Genomic DNA, 20,192 nt, shown 5'->3' with positions numbered 1-20,192 from the left:
GTTCGAAAGTTACATATTGTCATGCGAAAAGTAACATATTGAGGGGAAAAGTAACATTTCGTATTACTTATATATAATAAAATGGCGGGGGGGGGGGGGGGGGGGTGATCCAGAATGCACGAAAACATACTATAAATAATATAGAGATGACAAGGCTTTAATTAAATAAACGTGGGCGGGGGCGTTGCTGATAAAGGAGAACTGTCAAAAATGGCGTTTTTGTATGATGGCAGCGTTAGTTCCTTTTTTACCACGTTCATTTAAAGCCTTGTCAGCTGTAACGACAAAACTCAATAAAACTTAGTGCGTTCCGTTTTCGCATTTTTGGTTTCAAACATCTTTTTTTTTTCAATTAAGTACCAAAAGGAACGTAAAAGTAACATCTTTAGTCATGTCACATGAATGTAACATGCAAGGGTCAAAAGTAACGTAAAATGTTACAAAAGTAACATTCTGGCAACGCTGCTATTTAGGGATAGTACTACGAAACGAAACATTTTTTTTTCTTTTTTACAAACGTGATTTTTTTTCTGTGTTGCCACTTGCCCAAAGAAAATTTTTACTGCACTTGCCACTCACGGCTGCGTTCCAGTAGACGTTAATTTTGACCAAAACGCTCAAAACGTCCCCTTTTGCCGTTCCATTTGACGACCGCGGTACACAGATTACTACCCCCTTACAAATAAACGTTGTATAAGCTTTGAATAGTTATCCAGTGTTTTGTTCCTGTCACACAAGTGACATTTTTAATTGGATTGAAGAAGATAAAACACTGCATAACTATTCAAAGCTTTTAGAGCGTTTATTAGTAAGAGGGTAAGTATATATTATTGGCTGCGTTCCAGATGACGTTAATTTTGACCAAAACGCTCAAAACGTCCCCTTCTGCCGTTCCCTTTGGCGACCGGGGTCGTTTTCGCTCAAGACGACCCTCGACGAAGATGGGTCAAGTGGGCGTTCTAGTTTTTATTTTATTTTAACGTAACTATATCGCGAAAGCCATGTTCGGAAAGTTTCAAGAAGATAGTAAAGACAAACAACCTTCATATTATTTCATTACGAAAAATATTTTAATTGAAATATATTAAATAATATTTAAGTAATAAAATATTTTCATTAAATTGTTTAAAAAAAATTAAATTGTTTTAAATGAAAGATCAAATGATTTCTTAATATATTTTATTTTAGATTTGTTCAGAAATAAAGCAATTTTGATTTTGATTTTTTAAAACACCAACTGTAAGTATAGAAAAGGTAGTAGGTCTAGTGTAAGATAGATGAACTACGTAGTAACATTAACATCGACCTAAGCTAGTAGTTTTGCTTTTACACGATAGGTGAAATATGGAAAAGTGGGCGGAGCTTGACACCCCCTCACCCCGCAAATTGTCACGCGTTGTTTCTTAAGGAAATTTGATTACCACACCTCCTCTCTGTATTAGCTCCGTGGTCTTGCTTTCACGCCAAAACTACCGAACCGATTGTAATGAAATTTTGTATACAGATAGTCTAAAGCCTGAGAAAGGACATAGGCTACTTTTTTACTGAAAAAAAAAGGTTGTAAGGGGGTGAAAATGCGTGTTCAAATTAAGTTAGTTCCAAAAATTCATAATAGATGGCGCGGGGCGCCGTGCGTCTCCTACATCGCGGTAACTCTTGCCCAGACTTCTTTCTATAAGAGGTGGTATCATCTGAGATTCGAGTTTCGATTTTTTTTCGATTGTTTTTACTTTTTTACGTTATTAAATAAGTCAATACTTTATCTATGCAGTGACAAGTTAAACCTATCAATGATATAAATAGTTTATGGGTAAAGTTGTGTAATTATGGGCCTAAATAAGCTTTAAAATTTGGCATTAAATATAAAGTTTAATTTTAAAAAATGTAATAAGTATTATATGTACACACTGCATAGCTGTTTCGATTTAAGGGGTACCAGGGTTTTTTTTATAAAAGCTTTTGACACCAATTTTGTTGACATCGCGCGCTATAAACTGAAGTCCACGCGGACGAAGTCACGGGCAACAGCTAGTATTTAAATATAATTTCAACACGGCCGCGCGCGTCCCGCGACTCGCGAGTCGCGACAGACCTGCGACAGACGCGCGCGGCCGATGACTGTCGTGACTCACGTGAGTCGCGCGCGGCCGTGTCTTGAAGTACTTAGACCAATGAATAAAGAAACAGATGGAAGTGACATAACTACAAAAAAGTGTGGCCGGCGCCATATTGCCAAGAACTAAACATGGCGGTCTATAGTGATGGGACACTCGGTTGATATTTGTCGAGGATATCGATAAACTAAGATGTTATAAGTGAGCGTCCTGTTATATTATATACTAGCTGTTGCCCGCGACTTCGTCCGCGTGGACTTCAGTTTATAGCGCGCGGTGTTAATAAAATTGTTGTCAAAAGCTTTTTAAAACCCTGGTACCCCTTAAATCAAAATACCCAAAACAGCCGTGTAGTGTGCACATAATATGATTTTTTTTTAATTAAACTTTTTTTATACCTTTTAAAGCTTATTTAGCGTTACACAACTTAGCTGCATAATGCATTACACAACTTTAGCTTTGCCCAATAGCCAATACCCATAGGCCATAAACTATTTAGTATTTATTATTGGTAGACTGTTGTTTCTGGTCTCTATGTTGGTACGTGAGTTATTTAATAACATGTATAACAATCGAAAGAATCGAAATATTATCTCAACATGGTACCACCTCTTATAGAAATACATATGAGCAAGCGATAGCGCGATCTAGGCGACTATTGGCGCCATCTGTTCCAGTTTTTGGAACTAACTTAGTTTGAACAAATTTACGCATTTAAACACCCCCTTACAACCCCTTTTTCCAGTAAGAAGTAGCCTATGTCCTTTCTCAGGCTTTAGACTATCTGTGTACAAAATTTCATTACAATCGGTTCAGTAGTCTTGGCGCTGTTGTGTTGAAAAAGTGTGTTTAGAGTTGGCTCCGGTCTTAACGCGTCGTTTTCGGTTCTCCTACTCTTCTGGCATTGTCCCGGCTTCTTAGATGACAGCCTTAGTGTACCCGATCCCCAAAAAGGTGACCTCTCAAATCCTTCTAACTACAGACCAATTGCTAAAACCTCCATCTTATCGAAGATAATGGAATCCATTATCAGCTCTTTCGATACTTGGGCGGCCAGACATTACTAAGCGACAAACATGACAAACAGTACGGGTTCCAAAAGGGTCGCTTGGCTGGTTATCTCTTGACGTACCAAACTCATCTTTGGGCTCAGGCGATTGTGTGGAGAGGAGAGGCATTGGCTGTTAGTTTGGATATTGTGAAGGCCTTTGATCGGGTTTGGCTTAAAGCGCTGCTATCAAAGCTTCCATCATAATAATATGGGCTTCCGAAGAATTTATGCAAATAGGTCACAAGTTTTTAGGCAGATCAATGACATGCTACAGACCAACGGCATTTATTGCTATGCGGATGATAGTACAGGTAATGCCCTATCTACCGGCTTCCACCATATTTCTCGGTTAAATGTCACTCGGACAGTCGAAACGAACTTATGTCCCAAATAGAGAATTCACTGGAGAAAGTCTCTGAATGGGGTAGACGACACTTAGTCCAATTCAACTCCGCTAATTCTGCCCGTTCACAATTAAAAAGTCACCAATGGTCGTATATTATCCTCGTTTTCAGGGCACATCTTTAACAATCCCCTCCCAGCATTGAAATACTTGGCGTAAACATATCGAGCGAAGTCCAGTTCTAGGGTCCAGGGTGATGCCAAGTTAGCCTTGAAAAAACATGGTGTTCTTAACAGGCGCGACAGTGTTTCAGTCTGGAGTCTGGACCAATGACTGCAACTCTACAAGATGCGGCCTCATATGAAATACTGTTTTCATTTCTGGGCAGGGACCCCAAAATGCCAACTAATCCTTTTGGATCGTATCCAACGAAGGGCCGCTAGAATTGTTGACTGCCATAATGTTTCAAACATGCTGAACCCCTTGGAATTACGCCGAGATGTAAAAAGATTCACTCTGACGACCTCTGTGGCTCAGTGGTGAGCGCGTTGGTAGCTCAAGCCGGGGGTCCCGGGTTTGAATCCCGCCAACGGAACAAAAAGTTTTCGATGTTCCCGGGTCTGGATGTGTGTTAAATATGTGTATGATATAATAAAAATCTTAAATATATGTATATTATAAAAGTATTAAATATATTTACGTTGTCTGGTACCTGTAACACATGTCCTTTAGGTACTTAGCACGGGGCCAGACTGACGTGGTGTGAAGCGTCCATAGATATTATTATTATTATTATATTATTACTCTGGATCCTCAATCGGTTGTATCACGGGAAGTGCTCTGAGGAATTGTTCGGAATCATACCTCCTGCAACTTTTCGCCATCGTTCCACGTGAAAAATATACCATCCTCATACTTTTGATAAGTGGCAGTCTTCCACCGTGCTTTTTTCGCGTAACTTTCTGCCGCGCGCTGTAAAATTTGGAATGCACTGTCACCAGCAGTATTTCCGGACCTATACGACCTGCAAACCTTCAAGAAGAGAGCGTATTTCCTCTTAAAAAAACCGGCAACTCACCAGCAGCTCTTCTGATAAACTTTACAATAGCTCTTCGGATAACCTTTAAGAAAACAGAGAAGACAAGAGAAATTAGTAAAAGATAATAGAATAGCTGTGATTATTATATTCAAAATTTTGACATCTGCAATGAGGCATTACTCATAGAAGTCGCTTGCATTTTTACACGAATAATCATGCAAGAGTTATAACCCAAAGGAAAGGATATAACCCAAACGAAAGGATAGAGGACACGTGCGCCAGATTGTTTTAACACGTTTATTCTGGTGAACTCAAATAAACAAAATAATCTGCAATTATAAGCGCATGTTTTATTATTAATGTGATATATGTAATTATTTTTTCCGTACAATAAAGGTCTACATTGCTATAAAATCGTTATTTTAAGTCAAAAAAAATCCAAAAAATTTACATAGGTGTATCAAAGGCCATGCAAACGAAAAATCAGAAAAAATTTTTTTTTGGTAAGAGCTCTTGCACGTTTATTCGTTGGGACTTGGGGCCATCGATATGCTTAGAATACTACTCACGGAACCGAAGTCACCACATATCTTATACATATATAAAAATGGATTTTCAAATGTGTTAGTCGCGCTAAAACACGAAAACAGCTGAACGGATTGGGCTGATTTCAGTCTTAAAATATTCGTAGAAGTCCAGGAAGGGGTTTAAAGTGACACGAAGTTCACCGGGACAGCTAGTTTCCATATAAATTTTGAGGAGTTCTCTCGATTACTTATGGATCTCTTCATCAGGTCACCACTTTTATGAATATGGTACCAAATTGGAATGATAACCTATACACCAAAAGAAAAATTTTGAAAATCGGTTCACAAACGGCGGAGTAATCGTTGAGGATAAAAAAAAGAACATAACACCTCTTCCATTTCGAAAGTCGGTTAAAATTGTAGCCTATGTGTTATTCTGATATATAAGCTATATTATTGTAAAGTTTCATTAAAATCCGTTCAGTAGTTTTTGCGTGAAAGAGTAACAAACATCCATACATCCACACATCCATACATCCAAACAAACTTTCGCCTTAACTAATAGGATAGGAAGTAAGGAACTAGTAGGATAGGAAGTAGGAAGTAGGACTAGTAGGATAGTAGGAAGTAGGATAGGAAGTAGGACTAGTAGGAGTAGGATAAAGTTAATATAAGTACCTAGTGGAAGGAAGCGGAAACGGTTTCGCTAGGTATATTAATTAACTTTATGCTTACAACTTACAAAGAATACGAGAAAACTCAAAAGAAAATTATCTTCTTTCACATTTTATTCATGATCTTCTGTACAAGTACAGTCTGTAGTCTGCTACAGCAGTAGTAGTACAGTCTACAGCTTGGTTACAGGAAGCTGACCCCGCGTTTTGATCGTTTTTAACATCAAATGGAACACGGGTAAATCGCCACATTAAAAAATTACATTTGACATTGACTTGACTTTGACAGTTGATATTAATTGACATTTGACAACTCGAAAATCTCGGAACTTCATTCATTTGTTGAACTTCTCGAATTTTTGTTTTTAATTAATTATTAAATATTTACAGATTTTAAGTATCAAATTTGTAGAATTTTCATTTTTGTAACTTTAGCATATCATATATTTCAGGGAACCAGTTATCAATAGAAAGTGAACTATAACAAGTAAGTAGTAACAAAACTTCGGTAATCGGTTACGATAAATTAATATCATCTCCTCAACCGGCTACTTGCTTTTATGTAAGTAAAACTGGTTTATCTCTTACTATAGCAGCTTTGTGCTATAATTATTTTATTATATTTATTGAAGGTACTTTAAATTTTCTACTTTTGTTAGCAGAATAAGAGCAACTAAGAATTTTACTATAAAATCACAAAGCAGGTAAAGCATACAGTGCGGCCATAGTAAAAGCGTCTGGCAATCTACGTAATATCATTCATCGTATCATTTTTATGGAATAACAAAGATTGTAAAGCATTATTACTAGGATTGTCTTGCTGTATTAATGTAAAATGACTTGAAACCTTATAACACCAGAGTCATTATGTATACAGATATTGGATATGGATATATTGAATCTACAAAATTATCTTACAATAATACAATTTTCATGAACTCTCAATGTAATTGCAAAATAGTATTCTCATCAAATAGGTATCTAACCAACATCAAAAACACTCTCGTTTATTGTCATTTCAAAATCTATTTGAATTAGGTACCAGAAATGGGTTCTGGCTTTTCAGCCCCATTGCTGAGCCTGTAGCGCGCTGCTGCGGCGCGCTCAACTAGAAAACGCTACTAATACCCACATACATATTCGAACGCGCGCACTCCAACGGCGCCGCCGAAACGCTTAACGATAAATCCAGCCTAAGGGTCTACCAGAGCAGTGGAAATATGTTTTTATGAACCTCTACAGTCACTTTCTTTCCTTGACTGCACTCAGCACAGCAATTCTATTGGATTAAAAAAACATAGCAAAATACATCTGTTCTAATTAAACAATAAAAGGGTGTATTATTAAAATGTATAAATTATTATTTTTTATAATTCTGTTTGGATTTTCACTTAATCTCTGAGTTTAGTAAATGTTGTGGAACATGATTAAATTTAAAGTATAATATAACCCTTGGTCCAAATAATATCCGAACCTGTCCCTTATTTTGGGTCAGATTTAAGCCCTATTTCTTGATTAAGCAGCTAAATATATAATTAACTAGACAAACATTATAAGGTATAATGATTAAACAATATTAATTAGTTTGTATATTTGTCTTGGCTGACTGATATCAACTGTGATTGCACTAACCTTCTGCCCTTTGCCGCTCTATGTAAACAATGACCTGATAATATAACTTCTACATTCGACTTTACTACAATGTTTTACATTATTGACTTACTAAATTCATTTATGCATTTGGACAGTCTATAATAATTTATTATTATGTGGTCGCGCGTTGTGCAGTATTTTGTACATTGACCCGTCTACTTGTCCCTTTCACTCGCCTTTTATTATTTTTACGCGACTTGAAGCGACCATAGAGCTATCGCGGTTTCATAGATAGGAGCACTATTGTACAAAATTTCCTGATGCCGTGCATATTACACGGATCGAGAATATACAAAGGCGATTTATGAGATACCTATGCTACAGACTTAAAATATACTATAATTCAGATAACTACCTTAACCTTTGTAAAAAATTTCACATTCAAACTTTGTTTAATCGTCGGTACATTTCTGATTTCATATTCATTCTAAAATTAATTAACAACGAAATTGACTGTCCTGACCTTCTCAGCAAAGTAAACTTTTATGTACCAACTAGACCACGTAGATTTAATCCACCACTAGCTATCCCATGTTATAATTCTAACTATAGACGTAACTCCTGTCTAGTGCGAGCTAGCATTGAATTTAATAATGTCTGTAAAAAATTCTCTTTCGATCCTTATACATTGCGGACCAAGAATGCAAGAGACAAACTGAACCTTAACTTCTTCGATTAATATTTTCTATTGATTTATAATTACTGTTCTATTCTATATTCTATTCTCTTAAACATCATTGTACTTTGTAACCTTAGTATATAATTATAGTTACACAAAATTTTGTTTGTTGTGTTAAAAAATCATGTTTGTTTGCTAGATTATCTTTGTTAATGGTGAAAACCTGTCATTGGCTTCTTGTTTTATCTATAATTTAACTATTTAAGTAAAATTGTAAGCTGTTGGTTTTCCAATATTAAATAAATAAATAAATAAATAAATTATATAATATTTTTTATTTTGGAGTCTTAAATCACAGTTTTTTTCTCTGCTAGTAGGTAACAAGAGCTTGCTCAAACAGTATTTAACTCTATAACAAACTGTACCTACTATATCTTGGAATAGTATTATAATTTACAATTACGAACAGACAGACAGTTTTTTTAGTGGTACGTAAACCGGGGTGAATAGAATTGAAGGGGGCAATAGGAAAAAAACTTAGGATAAGTTTCAATGTTTTTTATGGCAAACTCGGTATCCCCAGTAAAAAACCCGCAACTTTATAAATTTGTTGATATCATTCTCCTTAGTCTGGCAAATTTTTATGTGTGGCTACATCGCTAAAACTGCCAAAATTTAATTTCAAAGTTGACAACAAAACAAGTCGTTTTAGACGAGCGAGTTTGAACCTCCGTATTTCGGTGAATTTTGGTCATAATAGTTTATAGTTTTCTTCAAATTGCGGTCAGTGCTGTTATAATATATTTTGATAAAGTTATTAAGGTAAAAATATGCAGTAAGTATACAAAATTGTTCTTTATCCGTAAGCCTTATTTTCTTTAAATTTTTGGGGTGATTAGATACACGAAAGGGGTGAATAAACACGCCTGAGAGGTTAATAAGCACGCAAATATGGTTAATAGACACGGCCAAGGGGTTATTAGTTACGAAAGAGGGGTGATTAGCCATGATTATGTCAGGGCTGCCACAAAGTTTGTTGTGGTTATCTGCAGTTTAAATTTATCTTTTAGTTACTTAAAGCGTTTTTAATTTTCTTGATTATTTTTTAATCCATTCAATATTATTTAATTTTATTCATTCTTAACAGAATAATATAAATTAGTAAGGTATTTCATTTCTTTTTGTAAATATTTACATTATTTTATTTCTCAGATACAATAATGCCTCGAAAATATATTAATATAATTTTACTTTTAATTTATACTAATAAATAATTAAAGAAACTTTCCCAAGTTTGCTTGCCTTTATCCAATAAAGAATATATAGGGAAACTGTAACGAGGCAGCCCTACGAAAATTTTCCAATCACCCCTCAGGTGTGTCTTTTGTCCCCTGATAAGTAGTAATTAGAAATTACGTATATTTTGTGTCTTTTTTTAATAACTACAAACATATCCGAAGAGAAACAAATTTATATCAATAGTTTGGCCTAAGACTCAATATATACACGACTAAAAAAGTGGGTATCCGTTCTGCAACCTTACGAAAATAATTACCAAACTTCGAAGACCTATCTATTCACCCCAAATTACGGTACGAAGTTTAATGAAACAGTTTACTCTGCGATGCGAGCGGCGAGCGCGTATCACTGCGCGCGCGCACCTATTTTGATCAACAAAAACTTAGGCCGTATTTTGCTGAGATATCGGAAAGGTGACTCGTATTATCTATACAATAATATTAAATATCGATTCACATTTTTTTAACTTCACCTCAGTTTATCTCGTGTCCATTTGCAGTGATATTTTATTATCAGGTATTGATTTTTTTATTTATTTTTTAAATGAAGTAATTGTTTTTTAACTGATGGACACGTTGAAAGTGTTGATGTGTAAAAATTACTTGCACTTAAATAACACCAAACAAATCTTTGCTATGTGATAGGACTTTGACCGCATCATTTACACCTCACATACTTACCGCATCTAGATTTTTTATTAGGTAGATTGTAGAACTAATTACTATAAGTACTACCTTAATTTTTCGGGAATCCTTGCGTACCTTCATATACATTATTCAGTGATGTGCAGTGACATCTAGGTGTCTTTTTTAGACCTGAATGACCAAACGACGACCAACCGTTTGCCTCCTCGTTTCATAAAAAAAATAATTCTTCCAAATTTGAATTTCAGAAATGGAACTGGTGTCCCTCGGTCTGGGAGTGCTGCACGATGCTGCGGAGCGCGCCGCCAGCTACCGCGGTGGTCAGACGGTACTGCGTTACCTTGATAGGGCGCTGTGGTGTGTAGAAAAGAGCGCGAGGTGGGCTGTGCCGCCGCCATGTAAGTGTACAACTGACTTGTGCAGATGCTTGTAGACTATAATGCAGGCAGCCTTGGATTTATAAAAAGACCGTATAGGCTGCCTAGGGGTGGCAGCATAATAGAGGTGCGGTAGCATCCAAGGGCGCGGCGGAAAATAAAGTGGTCTACGCTCATAAAAAATGTGAATCTGACACTGGATGTTGGGGTAAAAGGCTTGTATAGTGGTGAGCTTTGTACGGTCCGGCTAGTATTATTGGGTTAGCGTTTGTCCCTATTCTTCTGCCTATGCTGACGGAAGAAAGAAAGCACCCTTCTGCCAATCACTTACCTGGAATACTGGCGATGGTTTACAATTTTACTTGTAATCAAAGAACTTTTTTAATGTGAGACTATAGGTATTAGGTAGGTAATGTTTATCAACATGCTGCATTGGCGTTATCTGTGCTATATATTAGCAACATGGATGTAAATAAGTTCATTGATAAATAATCATACATATTATACATAATTATGTAAAATAAAACAAATTGCGATTGCGAGGCCAATAGTGTTCTGCTACGGAATGAGGGTTTTTCGATATTTTGATTTGGAATGGAAAATACTCGATAAAGTCGAAAACTGTCAATAAGAATTTGGGACACTTTCCTACCCATCACTTACCACCACTCACTAGGCGGTGGCGGTGCTATAATGAAATAAGGTATTTCGTGTCAATTGTCATGTCACAATATGTCCTTAAAAGTATGTAAAGGGCGGCGAAAATGATCTTTGCCTGTATGAATTTCCTTACTGAGCTATGACGTCACATTCCAGTGGACGTGGACGAGCGCCCGCAGCCGGAGCTGGTGCGGCCGCTGCCGTGGGTGCTGTTCCTGGCGCTGCTGCTGCTGCTGCGCGTGCTGCGGGAGACGTTGTCGCTGCTCAACCTGGCGCTCGGCAAGCCGCCTGTCAGGTCTGCTGATGTGGTGAGTACCTATAGAATATAGACCCAATAGTGTTACTGCAATGTGGAATGCGGAACTACATACCACGACTGCACATACGTCTTTAGGGCTCTTGATTCTCCATACTGAATGAAAAACAATATAGCTAATTATCATTAAAACATTCAGGGACTTCAAAAACAGTGACTGACGAGAGTACTGTGTAGACTTGTTTAGTTCGGAGTACAAAAAAGTTTGATTTTGTCATACTGTGTGAGGCTTTGATTTTTTTTAATACATGTAAGTATCTAATTATTTTTGCTTCATTATTCCTGCCAAAATTAAGGTATGTATCGATTGCAGGTAACATACATCCAGAGCAAGCGGCGGTACGTGCGCGCGCTGAAGTACCGCGGCGGGCGCGCGATGCGGGCGCGTGGACCGTGGAGCCTGCGCGCGCTGCTCGACCTCGCGCTGTGCGGACGCGCACGCCCGCCCGCCGACCACACGGAGCTCGTGGTACGTGCACACACACACGCACACACACAGCAGGTGACGTCATACAGAGCGAGGGACGGTACGTGCGTGTTGAACTCACACATACTGACAGACCACACGGAGTTCGTGGTACGTGCACACACACACGCACACAGCAGGTGACGTCATACAGAGCGAGCGGCGGTACGTGCGTGTTGAACTTACACATACTGACAGACCACACGGAGCTTGTGGTACGTGCACACACACACGCACACACACACGCACACAGCAGGTGTCGTCATACAGAGCGAGCGGCGGTACGTGCGTGTTGAACTCACACATACTGACAGACTACACGGAGCTCGTGCTACGTGCACACACACACACACACACACACACACACACACACACACACACACAGCAGGTGACGTCATACAGAGCGAGCGACGGTACGTGCGTGTTGAACTCACACATACTGACAGACCACACGGAGCTCGTGGTACGTGCACACGCACACACACACACACACACACACACACACACACACACACATGGCACACACACAGAGCTCATGGTAGGTACGTGTTATACACATACAAACACCACAGGTGGCGTACACACAGAGCGAGCAGCGGGACGTGCGCGCGCTGAAGTACCATTAGATTTTATAGTGCAATTTAATCGCCTACTTTTACCTTTGGAAAATGCAATTAAATGTCCATATTTTATTATTTCAGATAGTGGACAAGAAGAACTCTTGCGAGGCGCCGGCGGCGGAGGCGGGCGCGGAGTCCAGCATGGAGCGGCTCATTGAGAAGATGATGGTTGACCTCGACGCCGACTCCGACGACGATCACAGTTACACGGTAATGATTTAGGCCCCTAGACGATCAATTTTATTGTGCAATATCAAGTACTACGCAATATTATTGACCGTCTAGGGTTGATATTGAACTCGCCTTTCAATTTCAATCTTAGTGTCAAATAAATTGTTCAATAATATTGTTCATTGATATTGCATATTAAATTTGATCGTCTAGGGGCCCACTTAGGGTCAATTCAGACCGCATAGATGCATTTCTAAAGTATAGATTTGACAGACTTCAATTGCGTGAGACGTCGTGCAAAACTGTCAAATCCATACAAATTTAGAAACGCATCTACGCGTCGCGTCGCGGCTGAATTGGCCCTTAGAAGTAAAGATAGGCTTTTACGCATTAAAACTCCTCATGCAAGGAATCTATCTACTTCATCGGTATTGATAGAAGTCTTAATTGATTTTTAAAGCTGTCCCAGATGTTAAGTAAAGAGAGTCCAAAATGTAAAGGCTGTTGGTACAATTGAATGTGACTTATTTACAATATGTATACAAGAACAGGCTTATTTACAATATGTTATAAGTTACATTCTGATTACATTTTTTATATTTTATTTGTTAGTCTTTAGTCTGTACTCATTGGCATGTATTCGCTGGAACAATAAAAAAAAAGTAGTTAAAATGACATTTTGTTTTCTTTTTCAGCTCACGAACGTGACGAGCGTCAGAAGCGACAAATCCGATTACTCGGATTCGGAGCACGAAATCGCCTTCAACAAAGACTCGAAACCGTCCGGTACCATCGAGGACGAGACTGGAACCTTCTCGAAACCAAACAACATGGCGACTTCCACGCCAGAGAAGAATCACATACAAGACATCGGCACAGAATATTCCACAATAAAGTCGGAGAATAACAACTCGGTAGAGGCTACAGCTATGTTCCTGCAGCATGAGAACTGTACATATAAAAAAGTTGTAGGTAAGTATCCTGTATTGAGCAAATATGTTTTATTAGGTTAGGCTTACTTAAAATATGGGTTGCTGCTCATCTTATCTCGAAATAGACTATCATAAATGAAGACTTGAGTGGAAGAACACGATAAGTAACATTTTGTAACATACAGACATTAATTAAATTTTTCCCTTATAATTTGAACAAATCTTGTAACTTAGCTACTTCATCAATAATATACATTAATAATATATCTGACTAAACAAAATGCACAGTTTTTGTATTCAAAATGATTTTTCCGTCCTTAAAGCCCCTATATATAAAAAAAAAACGCAATTTTTTACTGTTACTTTCGTGTTCTTCCACTCACGTTTGCATATCTGAAAATCTAGAGAGCAGCTTAACGTTAGTATGCTATGTGGAGAAAAATTTCTTAAATTGAACCCGCAACGGGTTTGATGTAAGTCTCAAGTGGACATGACAGTCTTTGTCATGTTCTTTCTTCTTTATTTAATTATTCAAAATATGTAAAATAGTATTTAACCTCTTGAACCCCACCGACACCTTAACATGCCACCCGTAGAAATACCTCTGTGTACCACCGGCACGTTAATGAGCCACCTGATGCACTCGACCTCACGCTGTTTTGTAACTTATTTTAGTGTGTTTAAGATTTAAATTCGAAAAATTTGAATGGCGCCATAGAACGCGGTATTTGAGGCTCAATAGAATTTTAACATCCCGGTGTTCGAGAGGTTAAACATAATTAATAACGTGATCAGGAATTTTGTTAACTACTTTTTAATTATTTTTTCAGCAAACGGAAAATCTAAAACAGGCATCAAAAAGGAAAGGTTAGTAATTATGTTACAGCAGAGACTAGACATTACAGTTACTGAAAAGTATTTTGTGACTTCCCCTGACATTGTTGTATGGTAATAAAATTATGACTATTATTTTTACAGTACGCGCGAAGCAGATCTAAGGCAATGATGACAGACCTCTCTATAAGTTCTATGAATAAGGTAATCAAACTTAATTTTAAAAGAAATCGTCGCAAACTCTAATATGAATAAGGATTAGGGAGGCTAAAGAACCCACATAAAATTTTAAGTATTACTATGAGATCTTTATAAAATTTTAAAATCGAGCGCTTAAAACGCTGCACCGCTAACTAAACTCTGATTGGCTGATACTGCTACGACTATGCAGCTATTGGTGCGTTAATGTTCTAATGCGCATGTAATTCGATATATTATTGTATATCGGAATTAGAAAATTTTCGGATAAATGGCTTACACTTTACAGTGCACGTCTTGTATTCTTATAAATCTTGGTATGCTCAATAAATTAAATATTTTACTATAAGGCCCACTTGCGCCAGACTGGGTTAACACGCTTAACTCTGAGTTAAATTATACTTCGAATTTAAATTCACATCATGTCTTGCACCACCAAGAGTTAGGAGTTAACCTCGAGTTAATTTTTAAAATTTTTAACCCACCGATGTCGGAGGGTTAAATCAACTAACTCTGGGTTAGTAATATGAAAACTGAGATTTTTCGGTTATGACTTATGTACTTTGTTGTGTTCAGTAATAGGTACCGGTTTTATTTTGTGTTTAACCATGATAAATGATCAGTGGTTGTTATCTGATGATGATGAAGAAATTATCGAATACATTAGTTCGGACTCGTATTACAGAAGGATTGTAGAACAGACCGATCTGTTTAGGATCCCGTATTTACTCACAAAGAGACAAAGATTTCCATCGAAGATTTCGCCTAGAAAATTCTCTTTTTATTAAATAAAATTAAAAATAATTGCAATATACAAATGAGCATAAAAAGTAATTCCCAAAGTTTAATAATAATATCATTGGATTAGTGCGTCTTTAGTGAACTCCTTTATAAATAGGTAGACTACATAAACATTGGACACAAGTGTTTCTTCCTAATTTTTATCATTTTCCGCTTAATTTATTTGCACAAAATATTACAATTCACAACACAATGCGACATAGAACCACGTGTCATTTCAAATCTGACATAAGGAGATAGCCTTATTTAAAGTACTGTGGAGCGAGAGAGAGCAGTACACTTAAATTATTCAGCATTCGCTCTATCATATTTGGCTGGATGTAAAAAGAATGAATGAACATGACATAAGCCCGGGTTAGTTGACTCTGAGATAAATTCTTCTGGTGCAATATGTAGTATGAGTTAAAATTTAAAAACGTTAACACTGAGTTAGTAAGCCCCGGGTTTTATTTAACTCAAAGTTTTGGCGCAAGTGGGCCTAATTTAATTTAGTTAACCCATCAATCCCCAAGCGGCAGCCGCATAACAATTGAAAATCTATTGTGTCTGAGATACCCACAATGGAGGTGTTAAAAGACATTTTATTTTTTTAACGACTATTATTTTATTTTCAGATTAAGGACTGAAGTAAATACATCGAAGATCACAGGTCTATATCTAGTAGTAATAAAAAGACAAATTATAAAAAATATTTTTATACTAAAACGTGGCAATAACTAGTAAGTAGTAAGAAGTATATTTAACTAAGCTAATTTCTAAGTTATTTTATTCAATTAAGGACTAAGGTACTACTGGGACCAAACAGCCTTACAATGTGTGAAAGTGTACACACCACAGAAATAAATCAAGATAGAACGGCTGAGCGGGTGGAGTACGCGTGTTTCAATCTTGCACAAGTGTGCAAGATTCGTTGAACGTTCATTTAGTCAGCGCGCACGTCTCGACTTGATTACACCAGAGCGGTTGTGCAAAAATGCCTCATCGTGCAGTGTCGAATTGTGAAAACAGAAGTACGAAAGTGAATCGGTCAAAAGGAGGTATTTCTTTCCACGGGTAAGTAAAACTAAAAGCAAGCAAAAATTGACACGAGCGATTCCTTAGCAACGCGCGCGCGTCGCTGTTCTATCTTGATTTATTTCTGTGGTACACACGATATAAGAGCGAGGCAGTTGTAATGTGGTATCAGGTATGTTATGTCTATGTGATGGTCGCAATAAAGAAAACATCGATCAAATGTCCTAGTATAGCTTGCCTTTAATATTACTACATATCAAGCTTATTTTCATGCCTCATGAGATTGTATGTTATGAAAAGTGCTACAAATATTATTAAGTGAAAAAAAGGCAAAAGTTGAGGGTATGTGTGTGTTTTAATTTATCACAAAATTTATTATGATAATAAATTAATAATAAACCAAAAACTAATATGTAGAATCTCAAAGAATCTAATTTTGTGTGGTAATGTTTATTTATTTATTTATTTCAACTAAAATATGTTACAGAAAATTATTAAAGAGAGAATTTTATGATAATTTTAGGTTTAAAGTAAACAGTGTAGAATGAAGTTAGAAAAAGCAATAGCTCTTTAATTGGTGCTTGTAAACTTTTACATCATAATTTTGATTGATTAACATGGCCAGGAAAACAAAATAAAGTATCCTCGTTTTAAGCTGGGGACAAATTATCGGACGCGTCCGTAAGCCGCAGCCCGCAGCTGACGGACGCGGCTTAACAATGTGCACGTTTGTAGGACGACGGGTCTTCGGACGTCTGGCCAGTCAAAAGCTTACAAACCGCTGACCTAACCAATAATTGAGGTCAGTGTTATAAACACAAAACGTCCCCGCGCCCCGGGCCTCCTGTTCGGGCGTCCGTACGCTCAAGGTCGCGTCCGCAATTTATGACAGACATTGTGCACAGCTTAGTGTATTTTGTATTAATTAATCTGATAGAAACAAGGCGCGTCCATGTGCCGCGACTTACGGACGCGTCAGATAATTTGTTCCCAGATGTCTTTATCTCTATTTCTGGACTATAACAATAATTTGAACACATTTATTGTTCAAAAGAATTCACACCATATTTTATAATGGTAATTTAATTTTTGTTCACATAAAAATGTGCATATAAGTATTTCATACACTTGTGGGATAAGCTTGGCCGCCACAAAGGAAGATCTTCCGACAGAGAAGGTGTTATGCTCGGTCAGGCCGTAGCCCACATGATACATCTCAGCTGTCGTATATATACCGACGCGCTCAGAAAACTTCGATAGCGCGATGCAGGAATGATCGCCACACTGATGCTTAAAACAATAATTGCAACACATTCAGTAAAAGGTGGTAAATAAAATTGCAATTAAACCTTCCAGTTAAATTTTGATATATTAATCCTTGTTAAAATTAGGGTATGTTATTCGAATATTCGAATACTCGTTTTATTCGAATATTCGACGATTTTATTATTCGAATATTCGCCAAATTATTTTTTGAATAATTCGAATACTAAAAATATTTTTTATTTTTGTTTAAAATGCTATCAAACATAAAATTAACATGGAATAAGAACGTAATTAAGTTTATTTCAGAAAAATAATATTATATATGAATATTCTACATCTTTAATCTGTATATATAAAACTCAAAGGTGACTGACTGATTGACATAGTGATCTATCAACGCGCAGCCCAAACCACTGGACGGATCGGGCTGAAATTTGGCATGCAGGTAGATGTTATAACGTAGGCATCCGCTAAGAAAGGATTTTGATAAATTCCAACCCCAAGGGGTTCAAATAGGGGATGAAAGTTTGTATATAATAACACTTCTTAACGCGAGCGAAGCCGCGGGTAAAAGCTCGTGATATATATAAATCTGTTTTTAGTCTAACTAATGAATATACGACCATTCATCGTCGCCGTTGACCATGTTTTTAGTTCATTGTTGTTCATGTTCATTACGCCAGAAGGGTGTATATAAAACAAACTCGTTTTTTATGAAGGTAATAAATGTAAGTGCAATATTGAGATTTTTAAAATATGTAGTTAAAATACAAAAGATAATTTTTTTATACGCCTTTCTGGCTTGAAGCTCGCGATGTGATCTATTCGACAAGTTGATAAAAATTTGCTATTCAATAGCTTTACCACGGCAGTCCTCGACTGATAATTGAAACAGTTAGTACAGTATCAAAAAATGTCGATGGCTCCTTAATATCATGTTATTGGTGTTGTCAAACTTCAAGTTATTAAATTCACCAGCTCTATGATTGTTTCACCCTCCCCCAGGGCTTCGTTGCAATTTTTTTTCTTTGTTGTGGGGTTGGTTTTCTAGTGGCCCTTTTTTATAATTTCGAGCCCCATTGACACAGGTGAAGCCGACTAGGTGAACTAGGTATTAATGAACAGATATCATAACGTCGAATATCATAATATTATTATTTAATCTCAACTGCTGCCTAGCAAGACTTAAGCATAATCACATGAGAAAAGTAAAAGGTGCTACGATCGAAAACGGTTTACACTTTACAGCCTTTCTTTTATTGCCCAGCTGTAACCTTAAAATATACATTTTTAAAGTGTTTAACAATAAAAATTAACTATGTCATTTATAAAGATTTATGTTGATAAAAGTAAAAATAAGAATTGCTCACTTTATAGTACTAACAAAATAGGTTGTACATGGCTGTACGAAGCTTTTTGTTACTTTTATTCAGAGTTTTCAGCATTTTTCAATATTTTTTAATGGGCATTGTCCAAAAAAAATCCATGTACTTTTTATATTTTTTTTCGTTAAAATAGGGTATTTTATGAATATAAATTAAATAATTTTGAAATTCATTGGCTAGTTTTTTCTCAATAAATTTTTAAAGTTTCGCTTGACGTCATCATCGGCCGCCAATTGACCTCTGCATATGTTTTAAATTTCCTTTCAATGTTATTTATAATGGCTGGTTCGTCAAATGCAAGTTCTCATTATGTGAAAGCTGATACGAGAAGCTTACCAAAAGTTCGAAACGTAATGTTGGTCGAATTTATTGCTAATTTAACGCCATTGAAGTTCAAACAAAGGTTAAACGTATTTGTTCAAAAATATAAGTAACTAATGGGTATTTTTTTCGTTTATCTACAGAAAAACGATCACTGACCTTATTCCTCGAAATGTTTTTGTAATGAGCAAAATTAAAAAAAATGGACAATCCCCATTATTCGAATAATATTCGAATTATTCGAAAAGTTTTGTAAAATATTCGAATTATTCGAATAGTAAATTTATCGAATAATAACATTCCCTAGTTAAAATACACGTATTTTTTCTTTTATAGTCACTCAGTACTAAAATGTTGAGAAATAGCTTCTGAAAGTTATCCTAAAAAACACTACAATTAATGGATACGACGCGTCGGCCGCGCGTGACGTGCCCCCGCGCGCGCGCTTCCCCCCGCGTCACCCCCGCTCATTCCCTTGCGCCGCGAGTGACCATTCTGCAACGATTTTAAATGGGATAAAATATGTAATTTATTAAAAAATAACACCCAACTTTTTTTGGTTAAATGGACTCTCCTAATGATACCTAAGCCCTGGAAAAAATTTGGCAGGAAGGTTCAATTGCACCCTGTATAATATAAAGTATGAGGCTACTAAATTTATATTAATGACTAAACTTGTGCCATATTATTGAAATTAAAACATTATGTATGGCAGCTTATATTATTTAAATGTTTCCAAAGTATTTGGCTGTGTAAACTTTACTATGTAACAAGACTGAAGTGATTACCGTAACTTGTTCCTAATGCCGGCTACACACTTTCAAGTAGTTTGGTCCGAAAACCAAACATCAAGCTCGGTCCGAAGATT

General features: G+C 36.7%; 1 protein-coding gene across 4 annotated transcripts; it reads left to right on the top strand.

Annotated features, from left to right (window-relative positions):
* Positions 1–6,131: 6,131 nt before the first annotated feature.
* On the top strand, positions 6,132–16,211 carry LOC121736970. 4 transcript variants are annotated; one of them, XM_042128460.1, is made up of 9 exons: positions 6,132–6,235; positions 10,212–10,361; positions 11,157–11,308; positions 11,630–11,785; positions 12,484–12,612; positions 13,269–13,545; positions 14,336–14,372; positions 14,484–14,543; positions 15,953–16,211. In XM_042128460.1, the coding sequence occupies exons 2-8, from the start codon at positions 10,214–10,216 to the stop codon at positions 14,509–14,511; spliced, it is 927 nt and encodes a 308-aa protein (XP_041984394.1). In that variant the 5' UTR covers positions 6,132–6,235; positions 10,212–10,213; the 3' UTR covers positions 14,512–14,543; positions 15,953–16,211. The 4 variants fall into 4 exon arrangements, with proteins under 4 accessions (XP_041984394.1, XP_041984393.1, XP_041984395.1 ...); XM_042128459.1 differs by having other exon boundaries at positions 6,132–6,310; XM_042128461.1 differs by lacking the exon at positions 6,132–6,235 and adding an exon at positions 9,659–9,732.
* The last annotated feature ends 3,981 nt before the right edge of the window (positions 16,212–20,192 follow it).

This window comes from Aricia agestis, chromosome 20, assembly GCF_905147365.1.
Source record: "Aricia agestis chromosome 20, ilAriAges1.1, whole genome shotgun sequence".
Lineage (NCBI taxonomy): Eukaryota > Metazoa > Arthropoda > Insecta > Lepidoptera > Lycaenidae > Aricia > Aricia agestis.
This window is presented reverse-complemented; position numbering and strand designations above follow the sequence as displayed.

Coding starts and splice junctions, on each gene's coding strand:
- LOC121736970 (XM_042128460.1), top strand. CDS start 10,214: ATGGAACTGGTGTCCCTCGGTCTGGGAGTGCTGCACGATGCTGCGGAG. Junction 11,786..12,483: donor CCGACCACACGGAGCTCGTG/GTACGTGCACAC, acceptor TTATTATTTCAG/ATAGTGGACAAGAAGAACTC. Junction 12,613..13,268: donor ACGACGATCACAGTTACACG/GTAATGATTTAG, acceptor TTTCTTTTTCAG/CTCACGAACGTGACGAGCGT.